Genomic DNA, 27,798 nt, shown 5'->3' with positions numbered 1-27,798 from the left:
GGTAGTGGCAGTGGTGGGGAACCCTTGCTTGCTCAGGACAGCCTACAGAGTTGCCCTAGTATGGCCCTATGAGTGTCTGGCAACCAATCAGAGTGCATTTCTTGCACAGAATGAAGGAGGCCCTAGGGCGGGGCACCAGGGGGCATAAAACCAAGAGATTCTCAGCATCTCTTGCCCCTTTATTTCCTCCTTCAACATCTTCAAGGCATGTGGTCCCCCTTTTCACCCAGGAGCTCCAAGGCCATCTTTGCAAGCAGTCTCGTTGTTTCCAGTGTCTTTCTTCCCACTTGGAACTGAACCTAGATGGACATCTCTTCCAACACTTACTTTATTTATTTATTTGTTTGTTTGTTTGTTTGTTTGTTTGTTTGTTTGTTTGTTTTTATTCATTCATTTTGTCCAATACACAATAATACACAATGAAGGTTATAGAGGATATATACGAGTAGAATGTATCAAAGAGAGTATAGAAGAGAAATATAGGAGTAAAATATAACTAGAGAGAATAGCAGAAAATATAAGAGATAAAAGAGATAGAAGAAGTAACAGAGATATAGTGGATAAAGAGATAGAAGAGAAGATACAGGAGATATAGGAGAGACTATAGGACAGGGGACAGTAGGCACTCTGGTGCACTTATGTATGCCGACTTTCTTGTCCGAAACGCATCGGAAATGTTGGAAATCGCAATCACACAACTCCGAAGATGTCACAATGGCAGGGAGGTTTTGTCCATCATAAATCCCTCTCATTCAGTGCTGTTGTAACGTTTAACAGGGTTGCTGAGGGCATGGTTATAACCCAAGGACTACCTGTACTTCTGAATTCTATCTCTCTGTAGGGACTTTCCTTAGATTAGATTAAGGGCTGGAACAGCAAATTAGGAAATGGCCTGAGAGCTTGATACATTCTTGATGGATGAAAAAGCAACTGAGATGCAGGGTTTTTGCTTAATTTAGTTCAGCTGGACCCAGGGGCATTGTCAGTTGCATACAGTATCTAATTGCTGTTCTTGGCTGCAAACAGGAAAAACAAACATTTTGACTGAGACTCATTGCCGGGGAAAGCAAAACCAGCCTTTATAAAAATGTTCGCTGAATGAAAAAGGGGAGGAATCTTAAACCCCAAATCTGTTTACAGTACTGGTTTCTGGCCATCAGAACACCAGAATGATTTTCTGAAATTACCTATCGTTATAATGATTTTTTAATATTAAGTGCAATTGACTGGAGAGAAATAAAATCAATTAGCCCTCACAGAAGAGAACTGTTATTTGCAGCGATACTCCTTAATTTAATTGTACAATTGTACATAGTTTTAAGAAAAGTAGCAACACAAACCTTAAGGAAGTTGTTTTGAAACCTGGAATCCAAATCTTTCATCCCCATCAAGGAGTGAAAATAAATTAAAAGCCCACCAATATAGCCCTTCTTTCAAGAGTTCCCTAATAAAAGAAATTGGCTAAAATTGGTCCTATCCTAACTTTCTCAGGTTAACTCTGAGCTTCTGAACCCTTCATCATGGTAAATGCATGCCTTTTTTTTCATAAGATCTACATGCCAGATGTTTTAGGGTGCGCTCTTAGTCCACATGAAAAACAGATTTTTCATTTGGTCATATCTGTCAGACCTCCAACCTACCTTAAATATTATTTAAGAACAAAAATCTTTTATTTTAAAAAAAAATTAGAATCAAATACAGGTTTGTTTTTTTTCTAATCTTAAAAGACACCAATCTGATTAAAGACAGAACATATGTCAGAAGGTTGCTCATTGCTTAGTGCCATCTGATCACAAAGTAGAAGAATACTGTTGTTGTAAAAATTAGACATATGCTGTGTTTACCCATAACAACAACAGTGATGGGCTCCTATGGGTACCATCAGGTACACAGAACCAGTAAAGAAATTTTGGTCAGGTACGTAGAACCAGTAGAAAAAAAAATCCTTTTTTTTTTCTTTTTTTCCCTTCTGGGCTCTGCATATGTTTTTTCTATCACGATAAATGAGGTTGAATATGTATAATTTTAGAAGAGCTTTGTGTGTGTGTGTATACACATAGTTTATATATTAGATAATGTATATTTTGGTGTGCCTGTGTGTAATATGTATGTACACATATGGCATATATACATAGAATTAAATCATATATTTTGGATGTTCAGTAATAGTAAATAGATAGAGAAATTATATCTCTTTGAGACGACGAGACGACAGGCACCCTAACTCTAACTGAAACCTTTGACGTGAGTGACGTCAAGTTGGCCACCTTTAAGGCAGTCACATGACCTTTAAGCCACCCCGGGGGTTCACATGATTGTCAAGCCACTCCCACTTGATCACATGACCAGAAAGCCACACCCACAAAATAAACCAAGCCCACAGTGTGGTAGCACATTTTTTTGCAGCCCTTCACTGTTGGTACAAAAGATAAAGTTTTTTGACTATGAAATTTTGCACTGCTAACTATCACAGCATTTCACACCTGAGAAAGTATGCTCAAATACACTAAATAATCCCCTTTTGTAACATATAATTATATCACAGAATGTGATTTATTTGGCTTGGTTTGGAAAGCCAGCTATGGTGTGTAAACTATGGCTAATGTTGTCACTTTTGGTGAATTCAGTAAATATCCTTATTGAAGAACCGATGGATTGGCTTGCATTGCAACCTTAATTGCAAATAGGATGGTTCCTATTATGAGATGAGAGAGGGCCTGCTCTGCTGGTAGGGGCATGTCCTAAGAGAAGCGCCTTTCACCGTTGTCAAGAATGCCTAACAACTAGAAGTCAATGGCCAGCAACCTTGTAGGTGCCCAAAACAGAGATGGCAAGACACCAATAACGAAGATATGCAAGCTGCGGGCCTGCAGGCATTCAATGATCCGAAAAACACATCCTGCACCTGCAGGAATAGACTTGGAGGAAGAATGCTTCTTATTATATAAATAAGATTATAGATCAATCTGTTCTTCTATAACATCCTTGGTATTAATAGACTAATCCAGTATTTCCCAACCTTGGCAACTTGAAGATACTTGGACTTCAACTCCCAGAATTCCCCAGCCAGCGAATGCTGGCTGGGAAATTCTGGGAGTTGAAGTCCAAATATCTTCAAGTTGCCAAGGTTGGGAAACACTGGACTAATCAATGAAGCAACTGAGTATGTACAAACACACACACACAGAGTGGGAGGGACAGAAAGAAAAACAACAACAGGAACTTAATTTAAGCATCGGGCAACTGTTTAGTTATTGCTTCACTCCGCCATGAGAAGTGGAGCCTATAACCTCCCTCAGCTATACAGTAGTTGAACTCAGGGGTGGGTTCTAACTTACCTCACTGCCCGTTTGTTTCCTTCCGCACTGTGTGGCCTCACCATGTGCTTTGCGTATGCGCACATGCTTAGTAGCAAAAAAAACCTGAAAACAAGCAAAAAACAACATGGCAACGCATGCGCAGTGCTGGAAACTCAGCTTCTGCACATTCACAAAAGAAAACAAAAATTTAAATCCCCCCCAAAAAAATTAACATTAAAAAATAAAGATGGCGGCCTCCACAGATCAGCATCGGCACCCACCAATCCAGTTCCGTGACATCACCATGACATCGCCAGCAGGTTGCCAGTGGTTCATGTGAACCGAGAGGAACCTACCGCTGGTTGAACTCCCACATTCTTACAAAGTGAAGTTTACTATTCAACCAAACTCTGTCTTTCTACAAGAAGACAATTGTTTTGGATCCTTCAAAATAATGCCACTTTCTGTGAAATTGGAAGTATAAAATTTCAGTAAAGATGTGGACAACTCAGTCTATAATCCTGTGAAATTACTGCTTGGATCAGCACTGCCCTTTCGCCTGAATTGCCTAACAGCATTTATCTTATTCTTGGAGCAGTCTTCACGGTTGCCAAATATGCAGTAATCGCATGCTTGTATAAAGGTAACACCTGGTTTTTCTACCTTTGATCATTCAGATAATTATTGCTAGCTGAAGAATGAATTCCAAAGCATTGTACTTGAAGGTCGATAATAAAGGTTAGGCCGCTATAGCTAGGAAATATGGTTCAGGAACAGAATACAGGCAGCCATTGTAACTTTGAAGGGTCACTAAACAAACTCTTGTAAATTGAGGACTACCTGTACCTTTACAGATTTTTCAGGGGTTGGGGAGATAGAAAGTCAGCATCATTTACAGTTCAATAAATAATCCAGAATTCACATGTCGATGCAGACCTTATAAGCAATATATAGATGCCCACTAAGACATGGATTGGATTATCCTCTTTTTCTCACTAGCCAGATAACGCTGATCTCTGATTCTGAGTGTAATAAATAACAATTACTTAAACTAGGCAGAGATAGAAGGTGTATTAAACCAAGGCTGAAAAGATCAATATAGCAACCAGTTATCTCTGGAATTTGGTTTTTTTGGGGGGATATTAGATATCTGTATACTTTGCAGAAATTACAAGAAACCCTCACATTAGATCAACTGATTTCCAGCTTTGTAGCAATAGCATTTAGACTTATATACCACTTCACAGTGCTTTACAGCTCTCTCTAAGAAGTTTACAGAGAGTAAGCACCTTGCCCCCAACAATCTGGGTCCTCATTTTACCGACCTTGGAAGGATGGAAGGTTGAATCAACCCTAAGCCTACTGAGATTTGATCTGCCAAACTGCTGGCAGCCGGTGATCAGCAGAAGTAGCTTGCAGTACTTCACTCTGGCCACTGCCCTATCTATGCTCTCTTCTTACCTCACATGACCTCAAAAAAGACATAAATCTTCAGGACATTCAAATGTTCCCATAGGAATCCAATTTCCAGTCTTAATCCTGTGCCAGGAAACCTAAAGATTGAGTAGTGAAGGAAACCAAATGTATAATTTCCCTCCCTCTTGTTGGTAAGTGTTGGAAAGGAAGGAGTTACGGTATATTGTTTACTCTTCTAAAACTGAATATTTATCAAGGAACAATCGTTTCACATTCAGAAATATTTAATATTTCATGCCTTAAAAAGGTGATTAACTAACGTGCCAAATAATTAATATGGGTCTAGGTGACAGGTGTTGCCTGTCAGTTACCTGTCAAACTACTTTTCTTTTTTATGTTATTTCTCTGTACACCTTGTTAATTTTTAAAATATTCAGCGATACTTAGTGCAAATCAATGTTAACCATATTTTGCCCACACACTGTTATATAGTTGCATTGGCTAAAATAAGACATTTTACATCCACTTCTCATTTACTGACTGCACTCCATTCCAACAACCAGATTGTTAGGCATAATGATGCAAAGGGAACATGTGACATGGGGGGGGGGGGGATTAACAAGTCAATAGTTTACTTCCTTTTCATTCAGATGAAGTTCTCTTGTAGCTATGTCAACATTACTTTCAATCCAGTGTGCCTTGCAAAGGCACAGGAAATTTAGTCATAGATGTGTCCATTGGTTGATTTTTAAAAATCACTATTTCTACTGTCATATTTACAAATGGTTGTGAATCAAAGAAAGATGCTAAACGAGGAGTGAATGTAAAATCTTTTCAGGTTTTCACTATATCAGACCAACATCTACATGAAACCGCTGGGTGAGATCATCCAAGGACATGGGGGTGAGGTATCATCAATATGCCGATGATACCCAGCTTTACATTCCCCACCCCATGCCCAGTCAACGAAGCGGTGGAAGTGATGTGCCGGTGCCTGGAGGCTGTTGGGGGCCTGGATGGGGTGTCAACAGACTCAAGCTCAACCCGGATAAGACGGAGTGGCTGTGGGGTTTTGCCTCCCAAGGACAACTCCATCTGTCCGTCCATTTACCCTGGGGGGGGGGGGGGAATTATTGACCCCCCTCAGAGAGGGGTCCGCAACTTGGGCGTCCTCCTCCATCCACAGCTCACATTAGAGAACCATCTTTAAGCTGTGGCGAGGGGGGGCGTTTGCCCAGGTTCGCCTGGTGCACCAGTTGTGGCCCTACCTGGACCGGGACTCATTGCTCACAGTCACTCATGCCCCTCATCACCTCGAGGTTCGACTACTGTAATGCTCTCTACATGGGGCTACCTTTGAAAAGTGTTCGGAAACTTCAGATCGTGCAGAATGCAGCTGCGAGAGCAGTCATTGGGCTTACCCAGGTATGCCCATGTTTTCACCCATCACTCCGCAGCCTGCATTGGCTGCCGATCAGTTTCCCGGTCACAATTCAAAGTGTTGGTTATGACCTTTAAAGCCTTCATGGCACTGGACCAGAATATCTCCGAGACCGCCTTCTGCCGCACGAATCCCAGCGACCGATTAGGTCCCACAGAGTGGGCCTCCTCCGGGTCCCGTCAACTAAAACAATGCCGGTTGGCGGGCCCCCAGGGGGAGAGCCTTCTCTGTGGTGGCACCGACTCTCTGGAACCAACTCCCCCCGGAGGATCAGAACTGCCCCCTACTCTTCCTGCCTTCCGTAAACTCCTCAAAACCCACCTTTGCCGTCAGGCATGGGGAAACTAAACATCTTCCCCTGGGCACGTTGAATTTATATATGGTATGCTTGTGTGTGTGTATGTTAGTATAGGGGTTTTTCTTAAATTTATAATATTTTAATTAATTGGATTAATGTATTGGATTGTCTTTTCACTTGTTGTGAGCCCGCCCGAGTTTTCGGAGAGGGGCGGCATACAAATCCAATCAATCAATCAATCAATCAATCAATCAATCAATCAATCAATCAACCAACCAACCAACCAACCAGACAGACAGACAGACAGACAGACAGACAGACAGACAGACAGACAGACAGACAGACAGACAGACAGACAGACAGACAGACAGACAGACAGACAGACAGACAGACAGACAGACAGACAGACAGACAGACAGACAGACAGACAGACAGACAGACAGATAGATAGATCAGATTTCTGGCCCAGGTCTCCAAATTTGAGTTCACACAGCAAAATAATCCATACTTTCATAATCAAGCAAACACTAAGCTACAATAATAAAACATGGAGAATTTTACCCAGATTGTGAAGGTAATCCACAGCTGGAAGTTTGGGAGTGATATACAAAAGCATAGGCTAATTCCAAAGCTATCAACTCAAATATCAAGAGGTCTTTAGTTAGAATTCCTTTTGTAAAAATACAGGGGGGGTGTTCTCCATCTTTAAAGGCATTATTAAAAAAAAACACCCACTAGACAACTAATTAAAAGAAATGTCTTAATGACAAGGCCTCCCTTTGACATTAGTGTGAAACACAATGGGGTGGTTTTTTGGCTTGTATTAATGGTGGCCTGGTTTGAGGTAGGAAGTTAAGAGTCCGGAGTCAATCTGTAGTCAGGCAGCTTCAAAAGCCATAACAACTAATCTCTAGTTTATGGTTTGTTTGTTTGTTTGTTTGTTTGTTTGTTTGTTTGTTTGTTTGTTGGATTTGTGTGCCGCCCCCTCTCTATGGACGCACAACATATATATTTAAAAAAAAAATACAATAACACATCTGAAATCCAATTAATATAACCATTAATATGGTTAGCACAAAGTGAGTACAGGTGACTGCAGGTTTCAACTCTGAAAAAATATTAAAACAAAAATGTGTGTGTGTGTGTGTTTTTCTCAGTTTTTATAATTAACAACAGGCCTATGTTTGGGCTGTATCAATTCAAGCTCAGATGAATACGTTGTCAGGGGTCTTCAAACTTAGCAACTTTAAGACTTGTGGACTTCAACTCCCAGAATTCTCCAGCCAGCACAGCTGAGTTGAAGTCCACAAGTCTTAAAGTTGCTAAGTTTGAAGACCTCTGCGTTAAATACTCAACCAAACTCTCTCCAATTTTTTTTAAAAAAAAATCTAGATGACTCATTTCTAACTTTATTGGTGACGAAACTAGAGAGTAATAGTTCACCACATCCTACAACGAAAGTGTCAGAAAGTTCAGAAAGAAAAAATACAACCCCCCCCCCCCCAATCCATCTAGTTCTAGACCCACCTGGAGCCTGAAAAATAACCGTGTCACACCAATCCCCTCAGTAAGAAAAGACGAAGGAAACAATAAAGCAGATCCCTGACAGATCACGACCTTCAAAAGAACCAAACCCAGTCGCCCAAGCGCACCTTTGCTCCTCGGTCACGCAATCTCCGGGGGAAACGTGCCAACCCTTCGACAAACAAGGCGCCTCGGAGAACCGGGCAGAGACTCCCCGCGGTCGACCTCTGTCATCCCGGGGTTGGTCGAGCAACCAGAGATAATCTATGGGCTCTCCCAGCGCCCAGTCTCCTCCCTCCTTCTCCTCCGCCTCCGCCTGTTGCCGCTGCGGCGAGGGTTAAAAGCTGTTTCACCCGGCAGCCCCGCTGGGGAAAGCAGCGGGAGAAGCGAACGGAAGGCGCCCACGGGGATTCCTCGCCAAGGAAGGAGCCCTCAAGCCCCGCGCTTCTCCCCTTCAGCAGGTAGGAAACAAGCGATCGGCTGGGATCCGGAGCCGGAGGAACTTTGGCGAGATTTTGTGTGTGTGCGAGTGTGTGTGTATGTGGAATATTAAAAGCTAAAATCTATCTCAGCCCGGATCCCTTTTTCCTTCCTTTCTCGCTTTCCCGCCAATAGAGAGCCCTCGGCGTGTAATCCACTGGGACGGTGGGGGGGCGGGGGAGGGATCTATCGACACGTGTCGCGGATCGCCGCTTTCTCTTCTCCAAACGCGGGCGGCGAGGTTTGGATTAGTTCGGTTTGCATAAGAGAAAAGCAGCTTCTTCTTCTCTCTCTCTGTTGCCTGGATCGCAGCCTGAAACCTAATCAGTCCCTGCAATCAGGAAGTTGGCCGGCTGTCAAAGAGCGAGACCGTCGCTTTAAGACGGAGATGGGAATTCCCCACATAGATTGTGGTTAAATCAACATTAACACACACACATAGGAAAGAAGGGCTCCCACCTTGGTGCTAAAAACAGAGGCCTGGTTTCCGTTCGTGGCCCCCGTGGTGGGCTCTGAAAAACGAATGCACGGAGAGATCCAGACTAAACAGGAGTGATGGTTGCCGTTTTATTTTGGTGACAGCCGAAGGCGACAAAGATCTCTGTAACAACAGGAAACTGGCGCCGTTTCTTGCTCTTGGGAGAGGCAAGTTACGAAATACCGCACTCGCCCGTGGACTGAACTGTACCTTGTAGCGAGGTGCTTCAGATTGCCCTTCCTGGAGTCCTACAATCCCAGGAGAACTTTGTGGAGCTCCATGGAAAATTGCGGTGTGTTGTGTGTGTGGAGAGAGAGAGAGATTCATTTGAAACGCCGTCAATATTTTCTGGCTAAAACTTTGCTTCTGTATCGGGTTTATGGGATTTTTTTTTTTCCGTTCCGGAAATTTTTTTTCTTAACCATTTTACAGCCTGAAAAAGTATGTGTTTCCTTAACCATTTTACAGCCTGAAAAAGTATGTGTTTCCTTAACCATTTTACAGCCTGAAAAATATACATACATACACACACACACACACACACAAACACACACACACATACAGTACATGATATATACATACTTAAGATTATGATCTAGGGCACATTATTGGCCAATGGTATTTGTTGTTATTGTTAAGTTTCCAGAAACTGATATACAGTAGAGCTGTATAATTAGGTCTGACTTTACACTTGCTTTGGGGAATTAGAGGGGAGCTCTTTCATGTTCCCTCTTTTTCTAAACTGTTGTCTTTCCGGTCTATCTATCTATCTATCTATCTATCTATCTATCTATCTATCTATCTATCTATCTATCTATCTATCTATCTATCTTCCTATCTATCTATCTATCTATCTATCTTCCTATCTATCTATCTATCTATCTATCTATCTTCCTATCTATCTATCTATCTATCTTCCTATCTATCATCTATCTATCTATCTATCTATCTATCTATCTATCTATCTATCTTCCTATCTATCTATCTATCTATCTATCTATCTATCTATCTATCTACGGTATCTATCTATCTATCTTCCTATCTATCTATCTATCTATCTATCTATCTATCTATCTATCTATCTATCTATCTTCCTATCTATCTATCTATCTATCTTCCTATCTATCTACCTACCTACCTACCTATCTATCTTCCTATCTATCTATCTACCTACCTACCTACCTACCTACCTATCTATCTATCTATCTATCTATCTATCTATCTATCTATCTATCTAATTAATTCAATTTATATACACCCAGTTCCCTAGGGACCCTAGGAAGGCTCACAATCAAAAACTTAAAACATACAGTATAATATTAGAACATCTAAAAAAGCAATTTAAAAAAAATTAAAACAAAATGTAAGGAAAAACTATAAATGCCATTTATGGCTGGATCTTGATGGTAAGCCATCGAGTCAATAGATCTTTACAGCCTTCTGGAAGGCCACTAAGGTGGGGGTAGTCCGGATCTCAGGAGGTAGCTGGTTCCAGAGAGTCAGAGCCATCACAGAGAAGGCCCTCCCCCATGGCCCTGCCAGCCAACATTGTTTATCTGATGGGACCCAGAGGAGACCAACCCTGCTGGGAGCTATGCTGCAGAAGGTGGTCTCAAAGATAGTCTGGCCCTTCTTTATTTCAGTGCATTTGTTCCTGGATTGATGGCGAGTGCTATGTTCTGATACTAAGTGCTTCCAGATGAAAACTTGTGAAATCACTGACAAATGTTTGCACAATTATATGCGCTTAAGAAATTCTCTGAAAATCCTCATTTGTTTTTCCAGCATGTTGTTGTATCTCTTTTTTTTTTTTTTTCGTGGAAACATCTTTTTAAAGGATGGAGTAATACAGCCTTCAGAAAGTTAAATATTTTTGTGCTATTATGCTGACTTTTTAAAATGTCAAGACAAAGAAATTTGTCATTGTTCTGTGCATATTTCCCTTTGTAGGCATCATCACTTTTTTCACTTGGTTGTCAGCACTTTTTTGTATTAAAACTACATTTTCTTAAATATTAAAGGAAAAATTAAACATCAGTTAAACAAGTATGTTTTATAGCATTATACTGGTACACATCTATAATTCACTTTATAAATGTGAAAAATTCCTTTCTCGTTTTGTTTTACTATAATGAACATTAATTGAACAAAAAGTTTAAGCATTCATATTATAAAGATGACTGCTTACAAAAAAAACAATATTTTGTGTTTTACTAATGACAATATAACAAAAGAGGCCAGACTGGGTGTTAGCACTATTTTTTTTAATGTGTTTGTTTAAATAAAGTGATAAAAGTTACTCCTATGACAAAGGGAACAGGCTGTGATAGGCTAGAAATAAATCATTGCCTCTAGTATGTTGAAATGATATTTCTTTAAATAGTTGGTTAAGGGTTGCAACATGGATAGGATATAGTAAAATTCATATTCAGAAAATGCACTCTTTCTAAATAGTATGGAAGTCAGTTACAATTTTACTCAGCTATTTAAGGGCAATTTTTAAAATATTAATGGTAGGAACGCTTTAAAAGCCCCTGGAGGTTCTTCCACTGCAAGGATTTAGAAAACTTTACTTGAGTTACATAAAAATTTTCAGGGTAAGAAAAATCCAACGTTAAATCAAGAAAGAAGTAATGTGCAGACAGCGGTAGCCTTTTAAAAGGTTTGCTGCAGAAGAAAGTAAGGCAGCTTCCTGGGATAAACCAAGAGATCTTACCAGTTGATGTATAAAGGAAGTCCTTGGAGGTATCGTGGTATTGTGGCCATAGCAGCTACCTCTGTAAGCAAATGCCACAGACACCTTCAGCGTGACCCTAGCCCCATTGAATCAGTTGCAGGGGGAGGTTGCAAGTGGGACTGGAGGGCCCCAGTTCTATTAGTACCTGATTTATAGTTTGAGCAGTTCTTTCACTGAAGGGCCACGCTTGCTTTAGTCCTGGCAAGTGCATGCTGGAGCCCTTGGATCACAGTTCCTTTTTTTAAAAAAATCTTTAATTGCTTTATTCATTACATTAGCAGCCTGAAATGTTAGCCTGAGCACGAAATGTGTGGGCGTGTAGTTGCAGGTGGGTTGAGTAAGAAGCGATACAAGGTGATTCATAAAACGCTTGCTGCTGATAGTAAAAACTTGCTTAGTGGTTTAAGGAATACCCCTGTTCAAGATGCCACAAGTAATGTATTCCGGGTAATTTGGTGGCTTATTTCTCAACTTTCCTTTGAAAATTGGTCAGTAATGGACTCTTAAAGGTCGATCACAGTACGCCCTGTCATAGAGAAGGAAGTGTTCCTCAACTAATGCCTTTCCTGATGTCAGATTAATATCTACTTAGTCACCCAAAAAGAATAGGCAGTCTCCTTGTAGCAAACTTCAACTATATTGAGCAGCCATAGGTAGCTAGGCAATGTGATCATTATCCCACATCTATGTATAAGAATAATTTTGAAATGGAGTGGGGGAAATGTACTCCATTATTGCTGATTGCATCCATGCAATTTTGTGTAATGGGTGATTTTTGCATTTTCTTTAAAAAAGAAAACTTCCTAGAAAACAGGCATAGAAATACTTAGTCAAGGCCAATTCTGCTCAGTTCCTCAAATAAATCTGTATAAAGACTTAGTATATTCTTTGTGGGATTTTTGGGGGGATCCAATCCAGGCTGGATTCTGAGCTGTATAAAAAAGAGGTTTGGAGACATAAAGGGCAGTACATTGAGCTTAATTATACAGTCTGAATCAAGTGCTTATGCCAGTTACTCACTACTTTTGCTAGTGGTTTATTTTGAACGTTGTGTGTGAGCAAGCACCAGATGAAAAACCAAAGGAAACCATTTTTCTTTCCCATTAATAAAATAGACTATTTTATGTTATATTTTTATTAATTTATCAAAATGTAAAATACAGAAATAAAAAGAAAATAATGGAAAAATAAAGAAGGCAAAGGGGGAAAGGAAAAGGTGTAGGGTAAGAAGAAGAAGAAAAGCATTGACTGCTGACTCCTTTACAATAAGATAACAATGTACAACCTCTACTTTTATGTAGCAATATATACTGACAATTTCTATAACAACAAATGTACCTAATCAGCAAAACCCAAAATCAAAGTTTCATTTTTTTCCACCTCAAGCACAAACTCTAAAAGTGGTTTCCAATTAGAAACATCTGAGTATTTTTCAAATAAACAACTTAAATTTTAAAAAATGACATATACTAATCTTCCTGCTAATGTATTGTAAAATTGTAGATAACTAATTTTGCATGTGTATTCTTGCATGCATTTAGGATATTTCTAAAATAATATTTATTTATTAGTTAGTTAGTTTGTTTGTTCACATTTATATGCCGTCTTTCTCCGTGAGAACTTTTATAAAAGCCCTTAATAAATAACAAAATACAGAAATGTCTTATTGGCAAATTGTATTTTGTTATTTATTAAGGGCTTTTATAAATCCTACTTTTTAGGGTAGGAATCAAGTTTTTTAAAACAGCCTCTGCCCACAAACCCGCTACTTTAAAAATTTGACACAAATAGAGAGATAGAGAGAGAGAGAGAGAGAAAGAAAAGATTAAAGGTGAGCAAACTTTAATATTCTTTCTTAGAAAGAACCAACTGAATAATTAGTTAAATAATTAAATACCTATTCTTGTATAATTAAGCTGCATACAAGGGTTGGAAAGTTAGATGGAGGCTAGTTTGTAATTAAACAGGGGTGGGAGCCATACGTCCAGGCCAAGAGTAGGTTCTTCTTGGTTCAAACTCATCGGTGCTGGTCCATGGGTACCATCTTTTTTTTAAATTTTTTAAAAAATGAATTCCCCCCCCCTTCTGAGCATGCGTAGAAGCTGAGTTTGAGCACTGTGCATATGGCTGCCATTTTTTTTGCTATGGTTTTTTTAAAAAAATTATGGCACATGCTCACAGCGCAAAGGGAAGCGAAACATCAGTGAGGTAAATTGGAACCTATGCCAGTGTAGGCTAATTTATCTTGCTTATAGGAGGAATTGGAGGAAGGAATGCCGACATTGTCCTTGAAACTGTGAGGTATTTCCTGGTGATTTTCTTCTTTAGGAAAAGGCAAATGGTATTTTTCAAGCACATCAATACAACCCTGTTCCTGAAAAATATGTATATTTGCTTTTCTTGGGTTTTAGTGGCTGGCTAAAATGACTGCCCTACATGTTTCTCCCTGCAGATTAAATATATCTTATTTATTGAACCAGATTATTTCTTTGTCGCTATTGCATTTAAAATAAACATGTGGCTCCTTGGTGTTATTCCATGTAACCTTTATGAGATCTTAAATTTCTCTTTAGATATCTTCACAAGTAACACTCAAAAACATTGGGAAGAGGGGTTTTCTTATACTTTTGAAATAGAAAGGCAATAGAAGTTATCAATAACTTCTATTCGAACCACTTTCAAATATTACAGATATTTGATGGAGGCAATGTCAATGGATACATGTGCGAATAAATCCTAAAAATAGTATAATGCATAGTGGAAGGGATTTGGCATTTAAGTCCTGCTATCCAAATACATTACACAGCAAGAACATTCACTACAAGTCCGGTTGTGAAAAACAAATAATTGAGATTTACCAGCTTTGCCTCTTCTTGACACAAAACACTTACGATACTCGGTTGAGACAACGAAATGGCATAATAGAAGGGATGTGAAATTTAAAGCCTGTTCTCCAGACACCTAATATTACACCCTGGAGCAGCAGAACTTGTGCAAGAACGTTCACTGCAAGGTTAGTTGTGAAAAGCAATTGAGATTTACAAAATTTACCTTTTTCTGACAAAAACATTTATGACACTCAGTTGAGACAACGGAGTGGCATAATAGAAGGGATGTGAAATTTAAAGCCTGCTATCCAAACACCTAATATTACACCCAGGAGCAACAGAACTTGTGCAAGAACGTTCGCTGCAAGGTTAGTTGTGAAAAGCAATTGGGATTTACAAAATTTAGCTTTTTCTGACAAAAACATTTATGACACTCAGTTGAAACAATGAAGTGGCATAATAGAAGGGATTTGAAATTTAAAGCCTGCTATCCAAACACTTAACATTACACCCAAGAGAAACAGAAATTGTGGAAGAGCTTTTGTTACAAGACTGATTATGAAGAACAAATAATTCTCCGAGACCGCCTTCTGCCACACAAATCCCAGCGACTGGTTAGGCCCCACAGAGTTGGCCTTCTCCAGGTCCCGTCGACTAAGCAATGTCATTTGGCGTCTACTAAGCAATGTCGTTTGGCGGGACCCAGGAGTAAGAGCCTTCTCTGTGGCGGCCCCGACCCTCTGGAACCAGCTCCCCCCAGATATCAGAGTTGCCCTCACTCTCCTTGCCTTTCGCAAGCTCCTCGTCAGGCATGGGGGAATTGAAATTTCCCTTCCCCCTAGGCTTATAGAATTTATACATTGTATGCTTGTATGGATGATTGGTTCTTTAAATTGGGTTTTTTTAGATTGTTTTTAATATTAGATTTGTTTACATTGTCTTTTTATATTGTTGTTAGCCGCCCCGAGTCTTTGGAGAGGGGCGGCATACAAACCAAATCAAATAGATAGATAGATAGATAGATAGATAGATAGATAGATAGATAGATAGATAGATAGATAGACAAACAAACAAACAAATAAATGAGATTTGCAAACTTTGCCATTTCCTGATACAAAACATTTATGATATGCAGTTGAGACAATGAAGAAACTCCATGGGCCAAAAACAGGTGAAAGTTAAAAGCAGTGAGAACTGAGTACTAGTGTTGGTCATTTGCCACTGGAGGTGTGTCTAACCCCTTACCTACAGGCATTTACAATCTTCTGACATAAAGCAAAACATATAAAATAAAATGGGTTGGTGTAATTCCAAGAGATTGTGACTGGGAAGTTCTCTGTTAAAACAAAAATGAACTGCTGCATGAACTGTAGTTCAGTAGTTCCACTGTTGTCGCCTTAGCACTAATCCAATTGTGGTTCATATCATTTGCCTGCTGTCTTCCAATTAGGTATTCTAGGAAAAGACACCTTGCAAAGATGCTCCAAGAAGAAGAAACATCTCCTAGAATCATCAAAGACCAGGATCGAGGATGGGCTTGGATGGTCTTAGTAGCTACAGTGCTGGTTCAAGGTCTCACACTGGGTTTTCCTTCGTGCATCGGAGTCTTCTTCAAGGATCTGCAGCATGATTTCCACGCTACCAATAGTGAGACATCATGGTTCCCCTCCATTATGACAGCTGTCCTCCATGCAGGTGGTGGGTATTTTGTGTTTATTGATTAACTTTCTTCTTAAATGTCATTGAGGTCCCATGAAAAGAGCACAAGCTCAATTGCTAACTAGAAAATAATAGTCTAATAAAGAGAATTACCAAGGATCTCTTTGGTAGGTATGTTTTCTCTTCATAGAAACATAGAAGACTGATGGCAGAAAAAGACCTCATGGTCCATCTAGTCTGCCCTTATACTATTTTCTGTATTTTATCTTAGGATGCATATATGTTTATCCCAGGCATGTTTAAATTCAGTTACTGTGGATTTATCTACCATGTCTGCTGGAAGTTTGTTCCAAGGATCTACTACTCTTTCAGTAAAATAATATTTTCTCATGTTGCTTTTGATCTTTCCCCCAACTAACTTCAGATTGTGTCCCCTTGTTATTGTGCTCACTTTCCTATTAAAAACACTTCCCTCCTGAACCTTATTTAACCCTTTGACATATTTAAATGTTTCGATCATGTCCCCCCTTTTCCTTCTGTCCTCCAGACTAGACAGATTGAGTTCATTAAGTCTTTCCTGATACGTTTTATGCTTAAGACCTTCCACCATTCTTGTAGCCCGTCTTTGGACCCGTTCAATTTCGTCAATATCTTTTTGTAGGTGAGTTCTCCAGAACTGAACACAGTATTCCAAATGTGGTCTCACCAGCACTGTATATAGTGAGATCACAATGTCCCTCTTCCCCTTCAAGCTTTGCTATATGGTTCTAATCTCCAAAGTATCTTCCTCTCCCCACCCAAACTACTTTTTATGCGTCATGTTCAATATGTGATATCTACAATTTAATAAACAACTGAAAGAATTTTTTGATAGATTGTGGGTTCCATATAGCTAGCTAGCTGGCTGGCTGGCTGACTGTCACTTTAACTAGGTTTGTCCTGTCTTTATTTTTTTATATATAAATAACTCAAGGTAGTGAACAGAGTAATATTCTTTCCTACTTCTATATTCCCAGCAACAATCCTGTGAGGTAGATTGGACTCAGAAAGTGCCTGGCTCAAAGTCACCCAGGCAGCTTTCATGCCTAGGATGGCCTTACAACTTGCAGATTATTGGTGCCATGACCACTAGTCCATACTTGCTCTTTTTACTTGCTTCATTTAAATTACAATGGTTTTTGCTTTCCATTTTATTTGCTGTTTTTTCAAGTAAGGTCAGAAGGCTGATTAATTTTAATTGCTTAATTTTTAAAATTGCTGCTTTTTCAAGTAAGGTTAGCCCAGAAAGCTGAGGAAGAAGAGTCCATATTAATAGGTGCATATTTTATCATATAATTGAGAAACAGTGTGGTGTAGAGATTAAGACTGCAAAAATTACATTGTGAACTCTACTTCCCACCTTAGATACAAAACCATCTAAGTGATTTTGGGTCACTCGCTTCATACGATCTCAGCCCTAAAAAGAAGGCAGTGTCTAAACATACTCATAAAGTCTTTCTAAATCATATCTCTTACTCATGTCCATGCTTAAAGTTGTTTTAAACAAAATATATGTACAGTGATCCCTTGTTTTTCACGGGGGATGCGTTCCAGGACCACCCGTGAAAAATGAATTTCTGTGTAAGTAGAGTAAAGATAATTTTTAATGTATTTAATGATTATTTGGACTTTTAAAACCCACCCTTTGCATTAAACAATCATTCTATAATGTTTCTCAGCTGGAACTACTTGTGATATCCTACCAGTTTCTTTAATACAGGGGTCCTCAAACCTTTTACACAGGGGGTCAGTTCACTGTCCCTCAGACTGTTGGAGGTCCAGACTATAAATAAAAACTATGAACAAATCCCTATGCACACTGTACATACTTTATTTTAAAGAAAAAAACAAAATGGGAAGGTACTATTTAGAGGGGGGGGAAGAAGTCTGAAATTCATATATATTTATGTTTTGTTTTTAATTACGGTATCTTTTGTTGACATCTGATTGGCTATACAAGGTTTTCTTGGCTTATAGAAAAATGTATAAAGAAAGAAGGAAGCACTTTGGCATAATGGTTAATAAGTTAGAAATATATTCGGTGGTGTACTTTTTGAAGGAACATTAAGGAGGGAATTTAATTAAAAGAAAATGAATGTAACTGGATGACAAAATTAGAAAAAAAACCTTTTGCATCTTTTTTGATGATTGATATTAGTTACTAACAAAATACTACATTTTATTCATGGAAAATTAGATGGCACATTGTGTGGTTTGAATGGATGTTAAGAGGGGGAAAAATTACCCCCCCAAAACAGTCCTTCCTTCCTCTGTCCCTCCATTTATTTCATTCTTCCTTCCTTCCTTCCTTCCTTTCTTCCTTGTTCCCTCCATTTCTCCTTCCTTCCTTCCTTCCTTCTTTCCTCCCTCCCTTCTTCCTTCCTTCCTTCCCTCCTTCCTTCCTCTCCACTTCTCTTTCCCTTTTCTTTCTTTCTCTCTCTCTTTTCTCTCTCTCTCTCACAAAAACTTCTGTGCCCCACCATGCGCCTTGACGGGTGGGGGTGGGAGAGGCTCTGCCGCGAACGTCCAAATTATCAATCTGTATTTAAAGTACGCTTAACGTTTAACAAAGCCAATGTCTGAAAAATATGAGAGAATTCTTGAAAAATGAGAGGACTCCAAATAAGAAGGTGGTTTTTTTATGAGGGTGGTTTTTTTAATCCCCACAAAATATCCTGTGAGAAAGCTTTTTCAATTTAACATATAGCTGAGACCGATGTAATGTGATCACTTATTGTTTCAACGAACAATTCCAATATTAAAAAGTCTAAGCAGGCAGGATGAATGAACTTGAGGGGGTGCATCTCTGTCTCTCTCTCTGCTGAAAAAATGAGACTCCCCACAAGTCAACTTACGGGAAAGATGGAGAGAGGGCGAGGCGACAGCTCCAGTGTAGGCACAAGTTTACACCTGCTGCTTTTCCCCCTGGGTGCCGCTTCTGCATGCAGGTGACTAGGTCATCCAACCGCTGCCTCTTGTTTCCTGGGGGATTTTTTTGCTTCCTGTTTCTTCCCGGCGGCAGGAGGAATATCAGCAGGAATGGGCGGGGCATGGTCCCGGGACACAGCCGGAGAAGCCAGGCGGGGCTCAGAGCCCACGTTGGTTTCTCCCGGCCGACCGCGCGGGGTTTGAAAAACCTGCGTGGAATTTGTTTTTTGCCTGCACGGCTGCGCGACCGCACAGGCTACAGGGAACAGTGGCCAGGAGCACAGGATGCAGATGCATCCTGTGCTCCTGTACTCACCCGCAGGCTGGATAAATGGCCTCAGCGGCCTGCATGCGGCCTGCGGGCCATAGTTTGGGGACCGCTGCTTTAATAGAGTACAGTAGTACTGTAGAAGAATTTTATGAATTTTTAATGGATTTAAAATTTTTAATGGTTTTAAGCCCCCTTTGAAAACCCGTGAAATAGCGAATCCGTGAAAGCGAAGTAGCAAGGGATTATTGTATTGGCTTTCTTTTCAAGCCCACTCCGAGCCTGTGAGAGGAGTACTAGAATTTCAGCCTATGGACCCCACCATAGGAAAGTATTAAGCCAACTAAAACTATCAGAGCATTTTCCACCCTATCAGACAAATCTTTGCTACAGTCATTGACCAATTCAAAATAAGAAACAAACCAAGAGGCAAAAAACCATTGAACACAAAAATCCATTGGCAAGATCCAGATAAAACTGAAGAGATTGAATCACTAAACCAATTCTTAAAAATTCAGCTGATGTACTCAACCGGCTGCATCATAGAACTGGGCCACATTGAGGGCTGATCCATATAACCATTTTGCTTAATTTTTCTCCTATGTTAGAGATGGCAGGAAAATAACAGTTTAATCTTTGTGGTTCCCACAATCTGCCTTTAATGTGCACTCAGAACAGCTCTGTGCTCTGCTGTTGTGTCACAGCACATCTAATGGGCCAGTTGAACAGAACCAAGCTTGTACTCTTGGGGACTTTTGTGTTAGCATAATGGGGAATACTGTATACTACTTGCATTTCCGAACATCTGAAATGAGTCCAGATTACCTCAGCAGTTGGCTAACAGTGAGATGGAGGTAATGTTATGAAGGAAGTCCTCTGTGAATAGTTAGTGTCATATCCTTGTGCTGTGGCTAGCAGGATATGAGCTTGGGTCTTAAGAGTAATATTTACCTGACAATAAGCTACATCTGGTTTGTCAATCAAAAACAGAGTTTTGTGAGTGATATAAATACCTTAACAGAATGAGCAATATAATAAATGATAATATAGCAAAACGTCCCCTGTGCCACAAAGGCAGACCCCATCTTCCAAATTATGAAAATTATTCTCTAAGATTGCTGAGGAGAAAACATTAAGACAAATTGAGGGAAAGGCCCTACATTACCTCAACGTAGGTTGATGTAAAACTTAACTGATAGGCTGGAAAATATTCATTTCACTCTCCATAGGACCACTGAGCAGACTATGAGTAGTCCTTACACATCGTTGTTCTATAGATCTAGTTTTATATTGCAAGCACTGAAATGTTATCTAAAATAATTCCAGAAAAGAAAAAAATATATCGGAAGTGATATGCCGGTGTCTGGAGGCTGTTGGGGCCTGGATGGGTGTCAACAGACTCAAACTCAACCCGGATAAGACGGAGTGGCTGTGGGTTTTGCCTCCCAAGGACAATTCCATCTGTCCTTCCATTACCCTGGGGGGGGGAATTATTGACCCCCCTCGGAGAGGGTCCGCAACTTGGGCGTCCTCCTCGATCCACAGCTCACATTAGAGAACTATCTTTCAGCTGTGGCAAGGGGGGGCGTTTGCCCAGGTTCGCCTGGTGCACCAGTTGCAACCCTATCTGGACCGGGACTCAGTGCTCACAGTCACTCATGCCCTCATCACCTCGAGGTTCAACTACTGTAATGCTCTCTACATGGGGCTACCTTTGAAAAGTGTTCGGAAACTTCAGATCGTGCAGAATGCAGCTGCGAGAGCAGTCATGGGCCTACCTAGGTATGCCCATGTTTCACCAACACTCCGCAGTCTGCATTGGTTGCCGATCAACTTCCGGTCACAATTCAAAGTGTTGGTTATGACCTTTAAAGCCCTTCATGGCACTGGACCAGAATATCTCCGAGACCGCCTGCTGCCGCACGAATCCCAGCGACCGATTAGGTCCCCCAGAGTGGGCCTTCTCCGGGTCCCGTCAACTAAACAATGTCGGTTGGCGGGCCCCAGGGGAAGAGCCTTCTCTGTGGCGGCCCCGACCCTCTGGAACCAACTCCCCCCGGAGATTAGAACTGCCCCTACTCTCCTTGCCTTTTGTAAGCTCCTTAAGACCCACCTGTGTCGTCAGGCATGGGGGAACTGAGACATCTCCCCCGGGCATATACAATTTATGAATGGTATGTGTGTATGTATGTGTGTTTAGAAAACGGGGTTTCTTTTAAATGTTTTTAGTAGAAATTTAGATTTGTTGTAAACTGTTTTTTCACTTTGTTGTGAGCCGCCCCGAGTCTGCGGAGAGGGGCGGCATACAAAAATAAATAAATAAATAAATGTTAAACTCTTTTTTTAAATTAAAGCCTGCATTTTTATTGAGACTATACAGTTGGAAAAAATGATCATTATCTCAGGCAAGCAGTATTAGTTGTAGGAACAAAATTAGTGACAAGGCAGGATAGAGAAAGGCAAGAACAGAACTTTAGTTGCCACAGAATGGATTCCCTGCCCATCAATGGGTTGGAAGCCAGAGAGATGCATATTTGCACCCCTCAGAAAAGTAGAAGACTTGCTAGAATATAGATGATCAACTGCAGTACAGTGGTACCTCGAGATACGAGTTTAATTCGTTCCGGACCTGGGCTCTTAAGTCGAGCAGCTCTTATCTCGAACGACTTTTCCCCATAGGAATTAATGTAAATAATTTTAATTGGTTCCAGCCCTCAAAAAACTCACAAAGTTAGTCTAAATTATGCAGAAAGACATGTTTTTAATGAAGAAATGTACATGTACATATAAATGAATAATGAAGTTTCTTTCACTTAACTTGTAAACTTTCTTAAACTTTTAAATTTACATATGTTCAACTTCTCTGCCACCCAATCCTGTAGGACAGAGGTCCCCAACCCTTTTTGCACCAGGGACCGGCTTTAAGCGATCAAGAGAGGAATGGGTGAATGAATGGACGGAGGATGGGAAGGAAGGAAGGAAAGAGGGAAGGGACAGGAACAGAGGAAGGAAGCAAGGAAACTTATGAAAGGGGAGAGTAAGAGAGGAATGAGTGAAGGGAGGGAGGGAGGGAAGAAGGTGGGAAGGAGAAAGAAAAGAAGAAATAGAGGAAGGGAAGGTAAAAGAGAGAAAGAAAAAGAGCAAGAAAGAAAGAAAGAAACAAAGGGGGAAGGGACAGGAACAGAGGAAGGAAGCAAGGAAACTTATGAAAGGGGAGAGTAAGAGAGGAATGAGTGAAGGGAGGGAGGGAGGGAAGAAGGTGGGAAGGAGAAAGAAAAGAAGAAATAGAGGAAGGGAAGGTAAAAGAGAGAAAGAAAAAGAGCAAGAAAGAAAGCTGCAAGCACCCCCCCGAGCCCCCCAGGCCGGCTGCAACCTTTTAAAACACGCGCGCCGCTTCGCAGCTGTCTCCTGAAGCCGAACGCGGAAGTTAGCGTTTGGCTTCAGGAGACAGCTCCTTGGCGCTTGTATCTCGAATTTGGGCTTGTAAGTAGAACAAAAATATCTCTCCCCTCCCAGCTCTTATCTCGAGTTGCTCTTAAGTAGAGCAGCTCTTATGTCGGGGTTCCACTGTATTTGCTTGTAGCTTTTTATTATTGTAATTATTATTAGGGTTGATTGCACAGTCAGCCAGATATTATTATGGCTAGTTGCTTAACTGTTAGACTGCATTTGGCATTTTTATACACCTGTTGAGTTCTTCCCAAGAACCTGGGATAGTACGTAGGTGTTCTTGTTTGATGATGCTAACGATATCATCGCAGGATTATTACCTGTCTGCCATCCAACTCTCAATGACTGTGGGTAGAAAGAAATTAATATAAAATTTAAAAAGAAACATTTAAAAATAAAATGTTCATAGTGCTTATGAACTATCTAGGAGTTATGCCTATTAGGCTTTATTCCTATTCTTGTAAATATCTGAAAAACTGTTTGAGTTTAACAGTGTAGGTGAAAAATTCATTAGCTTCTTATCCCATGGGTAGCAGGAACACCTGGTTATTATCTCTCTTATAAATGGGCCTGTGATAATAATATTACGTCAGATCTTTAATCACTGGTGTTGTTTTGCTGACAAGAAAAGGATTATGTTATCCACTGAGTTGGGAAACTTAGTGAAATATTTCATTTGGTAATGATTTCTTTTGCCAATTAACCTATTAGGCTTTGCTTGCTCTTACATAATGCATGTATTACATCATCATTAAACAATTGCTGGGACTTCTAATAGTACAACGTGAGCTGTTTCTATTGACATTGCTCATTACCAGGAAGTACCAAAACAGTGTTATTGATGAATTTGCCCCTTTAATTTATATAATCTTGATCTATAGATAATATTCAAACATTAATATTTGGGGCAGCTTAAATTACTAAATGGAGTTTTGAGTTACAACAGTTCACTGAATGACCTTCAAAGCTAAAGAGCAATGAAAAAGTGACTTACACCATTTTCCACACATGACACAGCCGCATGGACTAGTGATCGAAAATACGATGCTTAGCAATTGACTCATATTTATGATGTCGCAGTGTCCTGACTTCATGTGATCACTAGCGTTGGGCGAACCCAATGAAGTTCGGGTTCGGCGAACTCACCCAAACTTTGCCGTGAAGTTCGGGTGAGTTCGCCGAACCCGAACTTTTGCTTGCAGCAAGCCACTGCGTAAAAATAAACAAGTAAAAATAAACAAGGAGGTGGGGAACTCCCCACCTCCTTTTGCTTCCTTTTATTTTTACAGAAAAGGATGCCACAGCGGCACTGCAAGCAAAAGGAGGTGGGAAATCCCACGAAGGGATTCCAGGGGCAGGGCTTTGACATCACGGAGACTCCTTCCTCCCCGTTTCGGCCAGCCACGAAGTAGTCTCCGTGACGTCAAAGCCCCGGAATCCCTTCATGGGATTCCCCACCTCCTTTTGCTTGCAGCGCCAGAAGCAAAAGGAGGTGGGAAATCCCACGATGGGATTCCCCACTCTCCTCCCAGGCGGCGACGTTTCACAGTGTTTGGTCGAACCCGAACCCGAACTTTACCCGAACTTTTTTAAAAGTTCGGGTTCGGCATGTCGAACACTGCAAAGTTTGGCACGTGCCCGAACTTTGCAGATTTGGTTCACCCAACACTAGTGATCATCTTTGCAAGCCTCTGACAAGCAAAGTCAATCGGGAAGCCACATTCTTTTAACAGTGGTATCCAGTGTTGGGATTCAGCCTGTTCGGGCCAGTTTAGGAAAACCAGTTGTTAAAATTCTGTGTTAGCCCTGCCCACCCCTACCCTGCCCAGTCACTCCTCATCTTCCCCACTCGCCCGTCATAGCTGCTGCTGCTCTGTCTGGCTCCTTTGCTTGCCTCGACCACATGGTATCTGAGGCAGGGATGGGTTCTAAATTACCTCGCTGCCAGTTAGCTTCCTTCCGCGCCGCTTGGTCGTGCCTCGTCGGGGTGCGTGCACTTTGCAAACATGTGCACATGCAATGGCAAAAAACTTAACTAAATAAATTTGTTTGTTTTGTCAAGTACATATTGGTGGTATACAAAGATACAATACTGTATTTATAAACATGATACTAGTAAAAGAGAAACCTTAAGACGGGACGGAAGTCACTCTGGTGCACTTATGCACACCCCTAAATGACCTCTTAGGAATGAATGAATGAATGAATGAATGAATGAATGAATGAATAAATAAATAAATAAATAAATAAATAAATAAAGCCAAAAACAAGACGGAGATGCATGTCCAGTGCTGGAAATGTGGCTTCTGCACATGCGCAGAAGAAAAAAATCCAGGAAATAATTCTCCCCCCCCAAATTTCCCCAAACAATTTCCAAAAAAATTCAAAAAAGATGGCAGCCTCCATAGGCCGGCACCGACTGAACCAGATCCCTGACGTCATCGTAACGTTACCACTTGTGGCATACGTGCCATAGGTTCGTCATCACGGCCATAGGATATAAAGCTAAACAAATGCAATCATTTCAGTATGCTGATCACTGTTCTTTTTTGAAATTGAACCTGAATGTTTCCTTCTCAGGTCCTCTTTGTAGCATTTTGGTGGAGCGATTTGGCTGCAGGACCACAATCATGGTGGGAGGCTTCCTCAGTGGAGTGGGCATGGTTGCCTGTGCTTTCTCCAACTCCCTTAGCCAGCTTTACCTAACAGCCGGATTCATCACTGGTGAGTATAGTAAAAGTACAATGGGATGGTTTGTATGCTTTCCTGTTTGGTTCCTTTTCAGAGTTTATATTCCCGCGCAACTTGAATCCAAGTTGCAAATGGTGATAGATTATGTATAGATTGTGATAGTGATTCATTTAAACATTTAAAAAGCTCGTCTCTGTTATCTGCAATGTGGTAATTACATTATCCTTGGCTGCTACTTCAAATATAATCAAAGGAGTTGTGTTTTTGGCAGAAGATGGGGTAAGAAACTTCTGGGATCTAATAATCGGATACTTTCTTATGGAATTAATATTAAGAAATGTAGATTAAGAATATTGTTCATATCCCACCTTTGTTCTAGGTGGTGCCCCAAAATAATTCATTTAATGTACTTTAAGGTAGGGGAATTCTGATTATCATAAACATACATACACAGAGATGAATACTGTAAAACAAATGTTAGCACTGCAGATTAATTTTTTATCCTTTTTTTTTTATTTAAAGGCCTGGGATCATCATTTAGCTTCCAAGCAAGTATCACAGTACTTGGTTATTATTTCATACAACGGCGAGCATTAGCCAACGCCCTGGCCTCCACTGGAGTTTCCCTTGGCATGACAGTGTGGCCATTAATTTCCCAAAACCTGCTTGATGAGATGGGCTGGAGAAACTCATTTCTAATCTTTGGGGGAGTGTTACTGAACTGCTGCGTGTGTGGGGCTGTGATGAGACCTGTCCCAGGTAAGCTGACTGCCCTTCCACTGAAATCTTGTCCTGAACAGTCAGCTGGAGGAATGGCCAATGGTAATTCTTCGCATCATAAAGAACAATGTCCGTCAAGATTTACCGCGTGTTCCCAGACCCTGAAGAAGTACCTAGCCTTCGATATCTTCTGCAAGAACAAAGGCTATCAAATCTACACCCTTGGAGTTACCTGGATGGTGATGGGTTTTGTGCTGCCTCTCGTTTACTTGGTGCCTTATGCCATCTTGAATGGAGTGGAGGAACAGAAAGCAGCCCTCCTAATTTCCATCATCGGATTCATCAACATATTTATGCGCCCAATGGCAGGCCTTCTCTCGGGCCTTAGTGTCTTCACTGGCAGGAGGATCTACCTCTTTAGCGCAGCGGTGATGTTCAACGGCCTGAGCAACCTCATCTGTGCTTTTTCAGCTGACTATAGTATTCTTGTCATCTACTGCTCGGTCTATAGTGTCTCCATGAGTGTCATCGGGGCGCTTCTCTTCCAAGTGTTAATGGACATAGTGGAAATGGACAGGTTCTCTAGTGCCTTGGGACTTTTCACCATCTTGGAAAGTATCACCATTCTTATTGGACCCCCTCTTGCAGGTAAGAAGCATACCTCTGTTTTTATATATGCTGTGAGCCGCCCCGAGTCCTCGGAGAGGGGAGACATACAAAACCAATCCAATCCAATCCAAATAAATATAAATATAAATATAAATATAAATATAAATATAAATATAAATATAAATATAAATATAAATATAAATATAAATATAAATATAAATATAAATATAAATATAAATATAAATATAAATATAAATATAAATATAAATATAAATATAAATATAAATATAAATATAAATATAAATATAAATATAAATATAAATATAAATATAAATAAATTGTTTTCGTAGATTTTCACGGGTATATGTATGTAGATTGTTCTGAGTTCGGGTTTTGCCCCGTGTAATATTTTGCATAACTATAAATAAATAAATATAAATAAATATAAATAAATATAAATAAATAAATATAAATAAATAAACAAACAAACAAACAAACAAATAAATAAAGGAATTGGTTCCAGTGAGGAGTGAAATATTCCCGGTTCACTCGTGCCTATTGGTTGTCGGAGAGCCGTCGCGAAGGCACTATGAGGCTCCACCCATCTGCCTGGATGCCGCCATTTGGTTCTTTTACACTCTGCGGATGTGCATAGTGTTCTGTGCCTACGCAGAGAATAAAAGAACCCAAATGGTGGCATCTGGATGGGTGGGTAGATTCTCGCGCTGCCATCACAACCGGCTCTCCGACAACTGACAGCCGAACCAGGAGCATTTCACCCCTGCCCCAGTGGTACTGTTGGCACAGATTTTGTATGTAATCAGAATTCACTATATTGTAGCACAGTGTTTTTCAACCAGTGTGCCGTGGCACACTAGTGTGCCGTGAGACATGGTCAGGTGTGCCGCGAAGCTCAGAGAGAGAAAGAAAGCA

The 27,798-nt window shown here is 40.5% G+C and overlaps 1 protein-coding gene across 2 annotated transcripts in view; it reads left to right on the top strand.

Annotated features, from left to right (window-relative positions):
* Window positions 1-8,057: 8,057 nt before the first annotated feature.
* Window positions 8,058-27,798, top strand: part of SLC16A5 (solute carrier family 16 member 5) — a 23,179-nt gene continuing 3,438 nt past the window's right edge. The window contains exons 1-4 of one of the 2 annotated variants that reach the window (XM_070739949.1): window positions 8,058-8,439; window positions 15,952-16,199; window positions 25,426-25,569; window positions 26,059-26,904. In XM_070739949.1, coding sequence (XP_070596050.1) covers window positions 15,980-16,199; window positions 25,426-25,569; window positions 26,059-26,904 — 1,210 coding nt within the window. In that variant the 5' untranslated portion in view covers window positions 8,058-8,439; window positions 15,952-15,979. Of the gene's footprint in view, window positions 8,440-8,892; window positions 9,229-15,951; window positions 16,200-25,425; window positions 25,570-26,058; window positions 26,905-27,798 lie in introns of those variants that run through there. The other variant, XM_070739950.1, reaches the window with a different exon arrangement.

Source organism: Erythrolamprus reginae, chromosome 2, assembly GCF_031021105.1.
Source record: "Erythrolamprus reginae isolate rEryReg1 chromosome 2, rEryReg1.hap1, whole genome shotgun sequence".
Classification (NCBI taxonomy): domain Eukaryota; kingdom Metazoa; phylum Chordata; class Lepidosauria; order Squamata; family Dipsadidae; genus Erythrolamprus; species Erythrolamprus reginae.
Note: the sequence above shows the minus strand (reverse complement) of the source record. Positions and strands in the feature narration are given on the sequence as shown.